This window comes from Carcharhinus amblyrhynchos, unplaced genomic scaffold, assembly GCF_965287045.1.
Source record: "Carcharhinus amblyrhynchos unplaced genomic scaffold, sCarAmb.v2.hapA scaffold_39, whole genome shotgun sequence".
Classification (NCBI taxonomy): domain Eukaryota; kingdom Metazoa; phylum Chordata; class Chondrichthyes; order Carcharhiniformes; family Carcharhinidae; genus Carcharhinus; species Carcharhinus amblyrhynchos.
The window spans coordinates 323939-336179 of record NW_027649780.1 but is presented as its reverse complement, the minus strand read 5'-3'; the positions used below and the strand labels follow the sequence as shown (position 1 = coordinate 336179).

At 51.3% G+C, this 12241-nt stretch overlaps 1 protein-coding gene across 1 annotated transcript in view; it reads left to right on the top strand.

Moving 5' to 3' along the window:
- The first annotated feature begins 2987 nt into the window (after positions 1–2987).
- LOC145363504 (FH1/FH2 domain-containing protein 3-like) overlaps positions 2988–12241 on the top strand; it is a 41617-nt gene continuing 32363 nt past the window's right edge. The window contains exons 1-4 of the mRNA XM_080218700.1: positions 2988–3261; positions 10252–10407; positions 11452–11629; positions 11846–11960. Coding sequence (XP_080074826.1) covers positions 3228–3261; positions 10252–10407; positions 11452–11629; positions 11846–11960 — 483 coding nt within the window. The 5' untranslated portion in view covers positions 2988–3227. The remainder of the gene's footprint in view (positions 3262–10251; positions 10408–11451; positions 11630–11845; positions 11961–12241) is intronic.

Below are 12241 nucleotides of genomic sequence, written 5' to 3'. Positions count from 1 at the left end.
ACGGGGAGAAGGTGCGAACTTCACACAGACAAGTGACCCAAGGTGGGAATCGAACACAGGTCCCCGCGCTGTGAGACAGCAGTGCTAACCACCGTGCCGCCGCACTTGGTCCATACAGGAATTTTTCAGCTGGAGTCGCCGTGCAGTTCAGCCTTCAGGCGGTGAAGGTGTATCCTGGATCAATGAATGCTGTGAAGCAGCCAAAAGCTAAATGCTGTCAATAGCTGCGAATCCAGAATAAGGGCCCCTGTAGCCCACTCACAGCTGAAACAATATCAAGAGAATTCCACCAACACTCAGCAGGTCTGACAGCATCTGTGCCATCGAGAGAGAGAGAGAGAGAGAGCATTTTTGTTTACAAAAATATACTTCATTCATTAAACATCAGAAGGGAACATTGAAAAACGTTCCAGATAGCCTCTATTGGAAGGCAAATGAAATTCACATTCTCCACACAGGTCATATTGCACACCCACATCTTAAGAACATAAGAATTAGGAGCAGGAGTAGGCCATTCAGCCTTCAAGCCTGCTATGCCATTCATTATGATCATGGCTGATCTTATAGGGACTATCATAGAATCCCTACAGTGCAGAAGGAGGTCATTTGGCCCATCAAGAATGTACTGACCACAATCCCACCCAGGCCCTATTCCTGTAGCCCTGCTAATCCCCCTGACAGGAAGGTCAATTTAAGCGTAGCCAAACGACCTAACCCGCTCATCTTTTGCCTGTGGGAGGAAGTGCAAACTCCACATAGGACCGAGACTGGAATTGAACCTGGGTCCCCAGCACTGTGAGGCAGCAGTGCTAACCACTGCACCACCATGTCGCTTATAGAATCAGAAGAAAGCCCTTCGAGCCCTTCGAGTCTGCTCCACAATTCATTATGATCATGGCTGATCATCAAATTCAATATCCTGATCACCGTCTTCCCTCCCCATATCCCTCAATCCCTTTAGCCCCAAGAGCTATATCTAATTTCTCCTTGAAATCACACAATTATTTTCTATTTTCTCAACTATTTTCTGTGGGGAGTGAATTCCACACATTCACCACCCTCTGGGTGAAGAAATTTCTCCTCACCTCAGTCCTAAAAGGTTTACCCTTCATCCTCAAACTATGACCCTCTAGTTCTGGACTCCTCCCACCATGGGGAACATTCTTTCTGAAGCTACCCTTTCTAATTCTGTTAGAATTTTATAAGTTTCTATTAGATTCCCTCTAATTCCGCAGACTTACTATGCTTTGAGAGAAGTATTTTCTTCTTATCTCTGTTTTAAATCTGTCACCCCCTTATCCCTTAAAAACTATTCACTCAGAGAGTGGTGGAATCTGGAATGTGCTGCCTGGGGAAGGTAGTGGAGACCGGAAACCTTACAATCTTTAGAAAGTATCTGGATGAGCACTTGAAACATCATAACATTCAACGATATGGGACAAGTGCAGGTAAATGGGATTAGCGCACCCTTGGTGTAGATTGTCAGTGCGGATTTGATGGGCAGAAGGGCCTTTTCTGCTCTCTATGACTCTCGAACTATGACATCTTTATCTAGAACAAACATGGTGGCACAGACGTTCTCACAGTGCCAGGGGCTCGGGTTCAATTCCAGCCTCAGGTGACTGTCTGTGTGGAGTTTGCACATTCTCCTGTGTCTGTGGGGTTTCCTCTGGGTGCTCCTGTTTCCTCCCACAGTGTGAAAGATATGTTGATTGGGTACATCTTTGGACACTAAGGGACAATTTAGCATGACCAATGCAGCTAACCTGCACATCTTTGGACACTATTGGGACAATTTACCATGGCCAATCCACCCAACCTACACATCTTTGGACACTAAGAAGGGTGTGGAAGTTTTGGAGAGAGTGCAGAGGAGATTTACTGCCTGGTTTGGAGGGTAGGTCTACGAGGAAAGGTTGTGGGAGCTGGGGCTTTTCTCTTTACAGGGGAGGAGGATGAGAGGCGACTTATTAGAGGTTTATAAGATGATGAGGGGGACAGATAAAGTGGATATACAGAGACTATTTCCTCGCGTGGATGTAACTGTTACTAGGGGGCATAACTACAAGGTTCATGGTGGGAGATATAGGAGGGATGGTCGAGGTAGATTCTTCACTCAGAGAGTGGTTGGGGTGTGGAATGGACTGCCTTCTGTGATAGTGGAGTCGGACACTTTAGGAACTTTTATCGGTTATTGGATAGGCACATGGAGCACACCCAGAATGATAGGAAGTGGGATAGCTTGACCTTGGGTTCGGATATAGCTCAGCACAACATTGAGGGCTGAAGGGCCTGTACTGTGCTGTACTATTCTATGTTTCTGTGCTTCTACTAAGGGGCAATTTAACATGGACAAACCACCTAATCTACACATCTTTGGACATGAGGGAAAATCTACCACGAGGGGAAATCTATCTGTTTAACCTACACTTCTTTGGACACTAAGGAAGGAGTAAATTACCATAATCACCCTATGATCGCCCATGCTCCATGAATGAAAAAAAAACATATTTACGCTGCTAGTCCCCCCTAATCAGTAATCTCTAAACTGTCTGTGCTTTATATGCTCTGTCCGAGGCCAGAACTCTCCATTCACCTGACGAAGAGGGAGTCCCCTCGAAAGCTTGTGAGTTTACTATCAAATAAATCGGTTGGACTAAAACCTGGGTGTTGTCAGACTTTTTACTGAGTCCCCCCTACACCAAGGGGCAATTCAGCCTGGCCAATCCACCTACACTGCGCACCTTTGGACTTTGAAATTTAAAGTACGATATCATCTTTCCTCTCCAGTGCTGAATTTGTCAGCGTTCAGAGGGGTGCTGTGTTTGTTTTGTTTCGTTTTGTTTTTTTTTGACAGGCGCAGTCCGCAGACACCTCCTACCTGGGGTCCTCCGCGGCTGCCTGACGTCAGCGTGCAAGTGGTCCGGCTGGATAAGGGGATCACGTGACGCGCTCCCCCCCTCCCGCCTCGGAGAAACCCGGAAGTGGGGCAGCCCTGGAAAAGCCCAGGCAACTTGTTACATTGCAACTTGCAGCAGAGACTGCAGTGGGAGACTGGCTGTGGTGTTTGGGTGGGCAGGAGGAACAAGAATCTTTTATCAACTCCCCCTCCACCCTCCCGCAGCCGCAGGGTTTGGTGAAAGAAAAGAAATCTTCCAAATTTGAAAAAAATTTTATTTTTGTATTTATTATTTTATTTCCACCTCCGACTTCCTGGTCTCAGCAAGATGAGTGGTTTGGGCAAACTCTTTGGATTTAAAGGTGCTGGTTCTTTTCTCATACCTTTTGTAACTTCCCCGAGTTTAAAGTTGATTGATGAGTGTCACATGTTGGCTGACACAAAGTCAATAGAAGGTTTATGAGTGGCGTGGGACAGGGTGGATAGTCAGAAGCTTTCTCCCAGGGTGGAGTTACTGGAAGGGGAGGGGGAGGGGGGCAAGGTTTAAAGGACCTTGAGGTGGCACAGTGGTTAGCACTGCTGCCACGCAGCGCCAGGATCCCAGGCTCGGGTCGCCGTCTGTGTGGGGTTTGCATGTTCTCCCCGTGTCTGTGTGGGTTTCCTCCGGGTTCTCCGGTTTCCTCCCACAATCCAAAGATGTGCAATTCAGGTGGATTGGCCATGCTAAAATTGTCCCTCAGCATCGGGGAGCTCGCTGCGATAAATGCATGGGGTTATGGGGATAGGACCTGGGAAGGATTTTGGTTGGTGCAGACTTGATGGGCCGAATGGCCTCCTCCTGCACTAAGGATTCAGTGAAATGTATGAGGCAAGTTTTTTTTACGCAGAGAGGGGTGGGTGTCTGCAACCCACTGCTGGGGGAGGAAGTAGATAGTGACTTTTAAGGGGTGTCTTGACAAATACATGAATAGGATGGGAATATAGGGATATAGTCCCCGGGAGGGTAGGGGGTTTTGGTTCAATTGAACAGCATGGTCGATGCATGCTCGGGGAGGTGGGGGCAAAGGGCCTGTTCGTGTGCTATAATTTTCTTTGTTCCTCTTACATTAACACTGCAATGCAGTTACTGTGAAAATCGCCCAGTTGCCATACTCCAGTGCCAGCTTGGGTACACCGAGGGAGAATTTAGCATGGCCAAACCGCGTAACCAGCACATCTTTCGGACTGTGGGAGGAAACTGGAGCACCCGGAGGAAACCCACCAGTAAGATGTGTCTCAGCACCAGGTTAAAGTCCAACCAAATTATTTGACAGTAAAATTTTTGAGTTTAAAGTTTATTGATTTATTATTGTCACATGTATTGGGATACAGTGAAAAGCTTGTACGTTTACTAAGAAATAAATTGGTTGGACTTTAACACGGCGACGTGAGACCTCTTACTGTGTTGACCCCAGTCCAACGCTGCATCTCCACATCATGGAAACCCACCAGACACGGGAGGAGCTGTGCAGGCTTCCTGCACAAACAGTGACCCTAGGCCGGGAATTGAACCCGGGTCCCTGGCGCTGTGCTGCAGCAGTGCTAACTGCTCTGTCACCATGCGGGGGAGGCAGTGGTGCCCTGGGTATTGCCACTTGACTAGAATCCAGTTTAAAATTTTCGCGTTTAAAGTTTATTGATTTGATTTATTATTGTCACGTGTATTGGGATACAGTGAAAAGTATTCTTTTTCCTGCACACTATTCAGACAGAGTACATAAGGGAGAAGGATTTGATTTATTATCACATACATTAGGATACAGTGAAAAGTATTGTTTCTTGCGCCCTGCACAAACTAAGCAAACTGCTCATGGAGTACACAGGGGAGAAGAAAAGAGGGTGCAGAATATAGTCGCACAGTCATAGCTAAGGTGTAGAGAAAGATCAGTTAATACAAGGGGCAGCAGAGCGGCACAGTGTGGGGCACTGCTGCCCCACACCGCCAGGGTCCGGGGTTCGATTCCTGGCTCGTGTCATCATCGGTGTGGAGGCTGCACATTCTCCCCATGTCTGCAATGGGTTTCCTTTGAGTGATCCACTTTCTCCCACAATCCAAAGATGTGTGGGTTAGGTGCATTGGCCAAGATAAGTTAAGTTTCTCCTTAGTGTCAGGGAGATTTGCAAGGTAAATATGTGGGGTTACAGGGATAGGGCCTGGGTGGGATTGTGCAGGATTGATGGGCCGAATGGCCTCATACTGCACTGTAGAGCTTCTGTGATTTCTATGATTCTGCGTAAGGTGTCTGCGTGGGTTTCCTCCGGGTGCTCCGGTTTCCTCCCACAGTCCAAAGATATGCGGGTTATGTGGATTGGAACTTTCCGTTCACCTGATGAAGGAACAGCGTTCCGAAAGCTTGTGGGTTTGTTATCAAATAACCTTGTTATCAAATAACCTGGTGTTGTGAGTCTGATGGCAGCAGGGAAGAAGCTGTTCTTGAGTTGGTCGGTATGTGACCTCAGACTTTTGCATCATTTTCCTGACAGAAGAAGGTGGAAGAGAGAATGTCCTGGGTGTGTGGGGTCCTTAATTATTCTGGCTGCTTTCCCAAGGCAGTGGGGAAGTGTAGACAGAGTCAGTGGATGGGAGGCTGGTTTGAGTGATGGACTGGGCTTTGTTTATGACCCATTGTAGTTTCTTGCGGTCTTGGACAGAGCAGGAGCCCGTACCAGTATCACAAGTAGGCTGATGTTAGCACTGCAGTGAAGTTCACAGTGGCTGCAGCCTCACAGCGCCAGGGACCTGGATTCGATTCCCGGCTCGGGTCACTGTCTGAGTGGAGTCTGCACATTCTCCCCGTGTCTGTGTGTGCTTCTTCTGGGTGCTCTGGTTTCCTCCCGCAGTCTGAAAGATGCGCTGGTTAAGGTGCATTGGCCGTGCTAAATTCTCCCTCAGTGTAACCCGAACAGGCGCCGGAGTGCGGCAACTTGGGGATTTTCACAGTGGCTTCATTGCAGTTACAAGCCTACTCGTGACACTAATAATTAAGTCAATTTTAAAGTTTACCAGGCTGGTTCCTGGTGTGGCAAGTATGTCATATGAGGAGAGACTAAGTCGGTTAGGATTATATTCACCGGAGTTTAGAAGATTGAGAGGGGATCTCATAGAAACTTATAAAACTCTGACAGGGTTAGAGGGGGTAGATTCAGAAGGAATGTTCCCAGTGGTGGGGGCAGTCCAGAACTAGGGGTAAATCTTTTAGAACTGAGGTGAGGGGAGATTTCTTCACCCAGAGGGTGGTGAATGTGTGGAATTCACTCCCACAGAAAGTAGTTGAGGCCAAAATGTTGTGTGATTTCAAAAAGGAAAGAAGGCGGCTAAGAGGGGATCTTATTGAAACATATAAGATGATTAGAGGTTTAGATAGGGTGGATAGTAATAGCCTTTTTCCTCGGATGGAGAAAGCTAGCACGAGGGGGCATGGCTTTAAATTAAGGGGGGGTAGTTATAGGACGGATGTCAGGGGTAGGTTCTTTACCCAGCGGGTGGTGAGGGATTGGAATGCCCTGCCTGCTGCAGTTGTAAATGCGTCTAGTTTGGGGGCGTTTAAGAGATCTCTGGATAGGTTTATGGACGAAAAGGGATTGGTATAGGCTAGTGGGTCATTGTTTTTGTAACTGGTCGGCGCAACATCGTGGGCCGAAGGGCCTGTTCTGCGCTGTAATGTTCTATGTTCTATGTTCTATATCGCTCTTGGGGCTAAAGGGATCGAGGGAAATGAGAGGAAAGGGGGGAATCGGGATATGGAATTCGATGATCACCCATGATCATAATGAATGGCAGAGCAGGCTTGAATGGCGCCCCCCCCCCCCCACCTTCTAGTTTCGATATTACATGGTGACATGGCCGTTTTCACTGCTGCCTCATAGCACCAGGGACCTGGGTTCGATTCCTGGCTGGGCTCACTGTCTGTGTGGAGTTTGCACATTCTCCTCGTGTCTGCGTGGGTTTCCTCCGGTTTCCTCCCACAGTCCAAAGATGTGCGGGTTAGGTCGATTGGAACTTTCCACACACCTGACAAAGGAACAGCATTTCCGAAAGCTTGTGGGTTTGTTATCAAATAAACTTGTTGGACTTTAACCTGGTGTTGTGAGACTTCCCACTGAGGTGGTTTGGCCAGGCTAAATGTACGGGGTTAAAGGGTTTGGGACGGAGGGGGAGGCCCTGGGTGGGATGCCCATTTGAAGATTCAGTGCAGTCACGATGAGCTGAATCACTGGCTGCCTCCTGTGCTGTCAGGGATCCTGAGAGAGAGAGTTAGATGGGGAGGGAAATGAAAAGACGGACGAGAATTGTAAAACCAGGGTGCAGCGGGACCAGGAGGTCGGCACGAACGGAGAGTGTCAGGGGAAGGAGCAAGGACAGTCTCACCAATCCCTGTCCCTTGAGTGACCATGGGGCAGAGGGGGAGGGTGGGTGCCCCTTAAGGTTGAACGCAGTGGCACAATAGTTAACACTGCTGTCTCAGCGCCAGGGACCTGGGTTCAATTCCCAGCCTCGGGTCACTATCTGTGCGGTGTCCGCATGTTCTCCCCATGTCTGCGTGGGTGCTCTGGTTTCCTCCACACTCCAAAGATGTGCTGGTTAGGTGAATTGGCCGTGCAAAATTCTCCCCCAGTGTACCCGAACAGGCATGACTAGGGGATTTTCACAGTAGCTTCATTGCAGTGTTAAATTGTAGAGATCATAGAATCCTACAGTGCAGAACGAGGCCATTCGGCCCATCGAGTCTGCACTGACTACAATCCCGCACAGGCCCGACCCCCATATCCCTACATATTTACTTGCTAATCCCCTCTAACCTACCCATCTCAGGACACTAAGGGGCAATTTCTTAGCATGGCCAATCAACCTAACCCGCACATCTTTGGACTGTGGGAGGAAACCGGAGCACCCGGAGGAAACCCACGCAGACACGGGGAGAATGTGCAAACTCCACACACAGACAGTGACCCAAGCCGGGAATCGAACCCAGGTCTCTGGAGCTGTGAAACAGTAGTGCTAACCGCTGTGCTACCGTGCCACCCACGTTTAACATAAGCCCAAACTATTAAAATAAAGATCAGTGACAGGGACCCGGGTTTGGTTGCTGCTTTGGGTAACTGCCTGTGTGGGACTGCAGAACGAGGGAGTCACACTTTGAGGAAAAGGGGTAAACCTTTTAGGACTGAGGGGAGGAGAAATTCCTTCACCCAGAGAGTGGTGAAGGTGCAGAATTCACCACCACAGAAAGTGACTGAGGCCAAAGCGTTGTGTTTGGGGGATCGGCGGGAGGGGAGTGGGGGTTGGTGAGGGAACCTGGCATATAATGAATTGATTAGAGATAGTCAGCATGGTTTTGTGGAGGGTAGGTCGTGCCTTACTAACCTTATTGAGTTTTTTGAAAAAGTGACCAAAGAGGTGGATAGGGGTAAGGCAGTTGACGTGGTATATATGGATTTTAGTAAGGCGTTTGATAAGGTTCACCATGGTAGGCTTCTGCAGAAAATGCAGATGTATGGGATTGAGGGTAATCTAGGAAATTGGATCAGGAATTGGCTAGCAGATAGGAGACAGAGGGTGGTGGTTGATGGTAAATATTCGTCATGGAGTTCAGTTACGAGCGGTGTGCCTCAGGGATCTGTTTTGGGGCCACTGCTGTTTGTAATTTTTATTAATGATCTGGATGAGGGTATAGTTGGGTGGATTAGTAAATTTGCTGATGACACCAAAGTCGGAGGTGTGGTAGATTGTGAGGAAGGGTGTCATAGTTTGCAGGAAGACTTGGACAGGTTGCAGAGCTGGGCCGAGAGGTGGCGGATGGAATTTAATGTGGAGAAGTGTGAGGTAATTCACTTTGGTAGGAATAACAGATGTGTCGAGTATAGGGCTAACGGTAGGACTCTGAATAGTGTGGATGAACAGAGGGATCTAGGTGTATGTGTACATAGATCCCTGAAAGTTGGGAATCAAGTAGATAGGGTTGTTAAGAAGGCATACGGTGTCTTGGCGTTTATTGGTAGGGGGATTGAATTTAGGAGTCGCAGCGTCATGTTGCAACTGTACACAACTCTGGTGCGGCCGCACTTGGAGTACTGTGTGCAGTTCTGGTCCCCACATTACAGGAAGGATGTGGAGGCTTTGGAGAGGGTGCAGAGGAGGTTTACCAGGATGTTGCCTGGTATGGAGGGGAGGTCCTATGAGGAGAGACTGAGGGATTTGGGGTTGTTTTCGCTGGAAAGAAGGCGGCTAAGAGGGGATCTTATTGAAACATATAAGATGATTAGAGGTTTAGATAGGGTGGACAGTGATAGCCTTTTTCCTCGGATGGAGAAAGCTAGCACGAGGGGGCATAGCTTTAAATTAAGGGGGCGTAGTTATAGGACGGATGTCAGGGGTAGGTTCTTTACCCAGAGGGTGGTGAGGGATTGGAATGCCCTGCCTGCTGCAGTTGTAAATGCGCCTAGTTTGGGGGCGTTTAAGAGATCCGTGGATAGGTTTATGGACGAAAAGGGATTGGTTTAGGTTAGAGGGTCATTGTTTTTTAACTGGTCGGCGCAACATCGTGGGCTGAAGGGCCTGTTCTGCGCTGTAATGTTCTATGTTCTATTTCTCCCGACGGAACAAGGTGGGAGAGAGCACATCCGGGGAGTGTGGGGGTCCTTGATGATGCCGGCTGCTTTTCTGAGGCAGTGGGAAGTGTAGACGGAGTCAATGGATGGGAGGCTGGTTTGCTCGAGGGACTGGGCTACATTCATGACCCTTTTGTAGTTCCTTGTGGTCTTGGGCAGAGCAGGAGCCCATACTGAGCTGTGATGCATCCAGAAAGAATGCTTTTGGTGGTGTGCAAGAATTATATTAGGGAATTTCAGCTTGAAGTTTTAAAGTTTACTTAATCTTTCCATAACTTGTCTCTTCCCCCACCTCTCTCTCGCTCCCTCTCTTCCCCCCCCCCCCCCATCTCTCTCTCTCCCCACCCCACCCCACCCCAGGTCACATCACTGTCTGTGCAGTCTGCATGTTCTCCCCATGTCTGTGTGGGTTTCCTCTGGGTGCTCCAGTTTCCTCCCACAGTCCAAAAGACGCGTTGGTTGGGGTGCATTGACCCGAACAGGAGTCAGAGTGTGGCGACGAGGGGATATTCACAGTAACTTCATTGCAATGTTAATGTAAGCCTTACTTGTGACACTACTAACTTCTAACTTTAATTATTGCACCGTGTTGAGGGTACAGTTATGGGTACGTGTTGTTTTGATGCACCCTCTGTCCTTGCCTCGCTCGCAGTCTGATAACCTCGTTTTTGTCCCCCCCGCCCCGACCCCTGATCCGCCCATAGGGAAGGGCTCAAAGACACCAGCGGCCTCGCCTCAGGAAGCCATCCAGAAACTCCGGGAGACAGAGGGAATTCTGGTGAAGAAGCAGGAATTCTTGGAGCAGAAAATCCAGCAGGAGGTGCAGACTGCCCGCAAACACGGCACCAAGAACAAGCGAGGTACGGGGAGGGGCGTGGGGGGGGGGGGGGGGTGGTGGTGTGTGGGCATCATAGCGAGGGATGTCCAGTAGGTTATCGGGGGTGAGAGGTTCAGAGATCAGGGGGGCAAACAGATGGGGGTTGGAGGTCAGGGATTGAAGGGATGTGGGGGTGTAATGTTTTGGGGGTGGATCGATGGGGCTTTGAGATCAGGGCAAATGGATGGGGGCGAGCGGACGGGGGGGGGGATTGTGGGGGGGAGGTTCGGGGAGGGCGAGCGGACTGGGGGGGGCAGACCAGGGAGGGCGAGCGGACTGGGGGGGCAGACTGGGGAGGGCGAGCGGACTTGGGGGGGGGCGGACCGGGGAGGGCGAGCGGACTTGGGGGGGCGGACCGGGGAGGGCGAGCGGACTTGGGGGGGGCGGACCGGGAGGGCGAGCGGACTTGGGGGGGCGGACCGGGGAGGGCGAGCGGACTTGGGGGGGCGGACCGGGGAGGGCGAGCGGACTTGGGGGGGCGGACCGGGGAGGGCGAGCGGACTGGGGGGGGCGGACCGGGGAGGGCGAGCGGACTTGGTGGGGTGGACCGGGGAGGGCGAGTGGACTCGGGGTGGGGGGGGGAGGGGATATGGATGGTGGTGGGACGGGGATCAGAAAATCCACAGGGTTTTCAGATCCCTCCATTCCCAGGATCTCTGCACTCCTGCAATTCCGGCCTCCCAGGCACAGAGGGGCTGGCACGGTGGGTTAGCACGGCCGCCTCACGGTGCCAGGGACCCGGGTTCGATTCCCGGCTCGGGTCACTGTCTGTGTGGAGTCTGCACATTCTCCCCGTGTCTGCGTGGGTTTCCCCCGGGTGCTCCGGTTTCCTCCCACAGTCTAAAGGATTTCAGGTTAGGTGAACTGGTCATGATATTGGTGGGGGGGTGACGGGGGTGACAGTGTTGTTGGAGATTAGGGGACAGGAGGGTGGTTTGTTGGCTGGAGGGAGGGATTGGTGGGGGGGGGGGGGTTGCGGTTAGCTTGTGCCTGTGGTCCTGACTTGCCGTTGCGTTTGCCACCCCAGCGGCGCTGCAGGCTCTGAAACGGAAGAAACGTTACGAACAACAGCTGACACAGATTGATGGCACCCTGTCCACCATCGAGTTCCAGCGGGAGGCCCTGGAGAACGCCACCACCAACACTGAGGTGCTGAAGACCATGTCAGAGGCAGCCAAGGCCATGAAGGCAGCTCACAACAACATGTGAGTGTGTGTGTGTGAGGGTGGGGAAGGGCACGGGGTGGGGGGAAGGGTACTGGTGGAGGGGGGAGGGGCGTGGTGAAGGGTGCTGGTGGTGGGGGTTTGCTGGGTGCCCGCGCTTGTTTTGGGGTGGGGGGGGGGTGGGGGGGAGAGCGTGCGCCTGTCTTGTTTGCTGCAGTGGTGATGCCAACGTTAATACTCTCCCCCCTCCCCCCACAGGGATATCGACAAGGTGGATGATCTGATGTCGGAAATCAACGAGCAACAGGAACTGGCTCAGGAAATCTCAGATGCCATCTCCAGACCGGTTGGTTTTGGGGATGATGTGGATGAGGTGAGGAAAACAATCCCATCCCCACCACCCCCTCTCCACCACCCACCCCATCCCCGCTGCCCCACCTGCTCTCTCTCTGGGGCCATCCCCCGCCTCCCTCTCTGGTGCCCACCCCCATCCCCACCTCCCCATCTGGCACCAACCCCCATCCCTCCTCTATGGTGCCTGCCCCAGCACCCCCCCCACCCCTCTCTGGCTCCAGGGAACTGGGTCTGATCCCTGGCTCGGGTCACTGTCTGTGTGGAGTCTGTATGTTCTCCCCGTGTCCGCGTGGGTTTCCT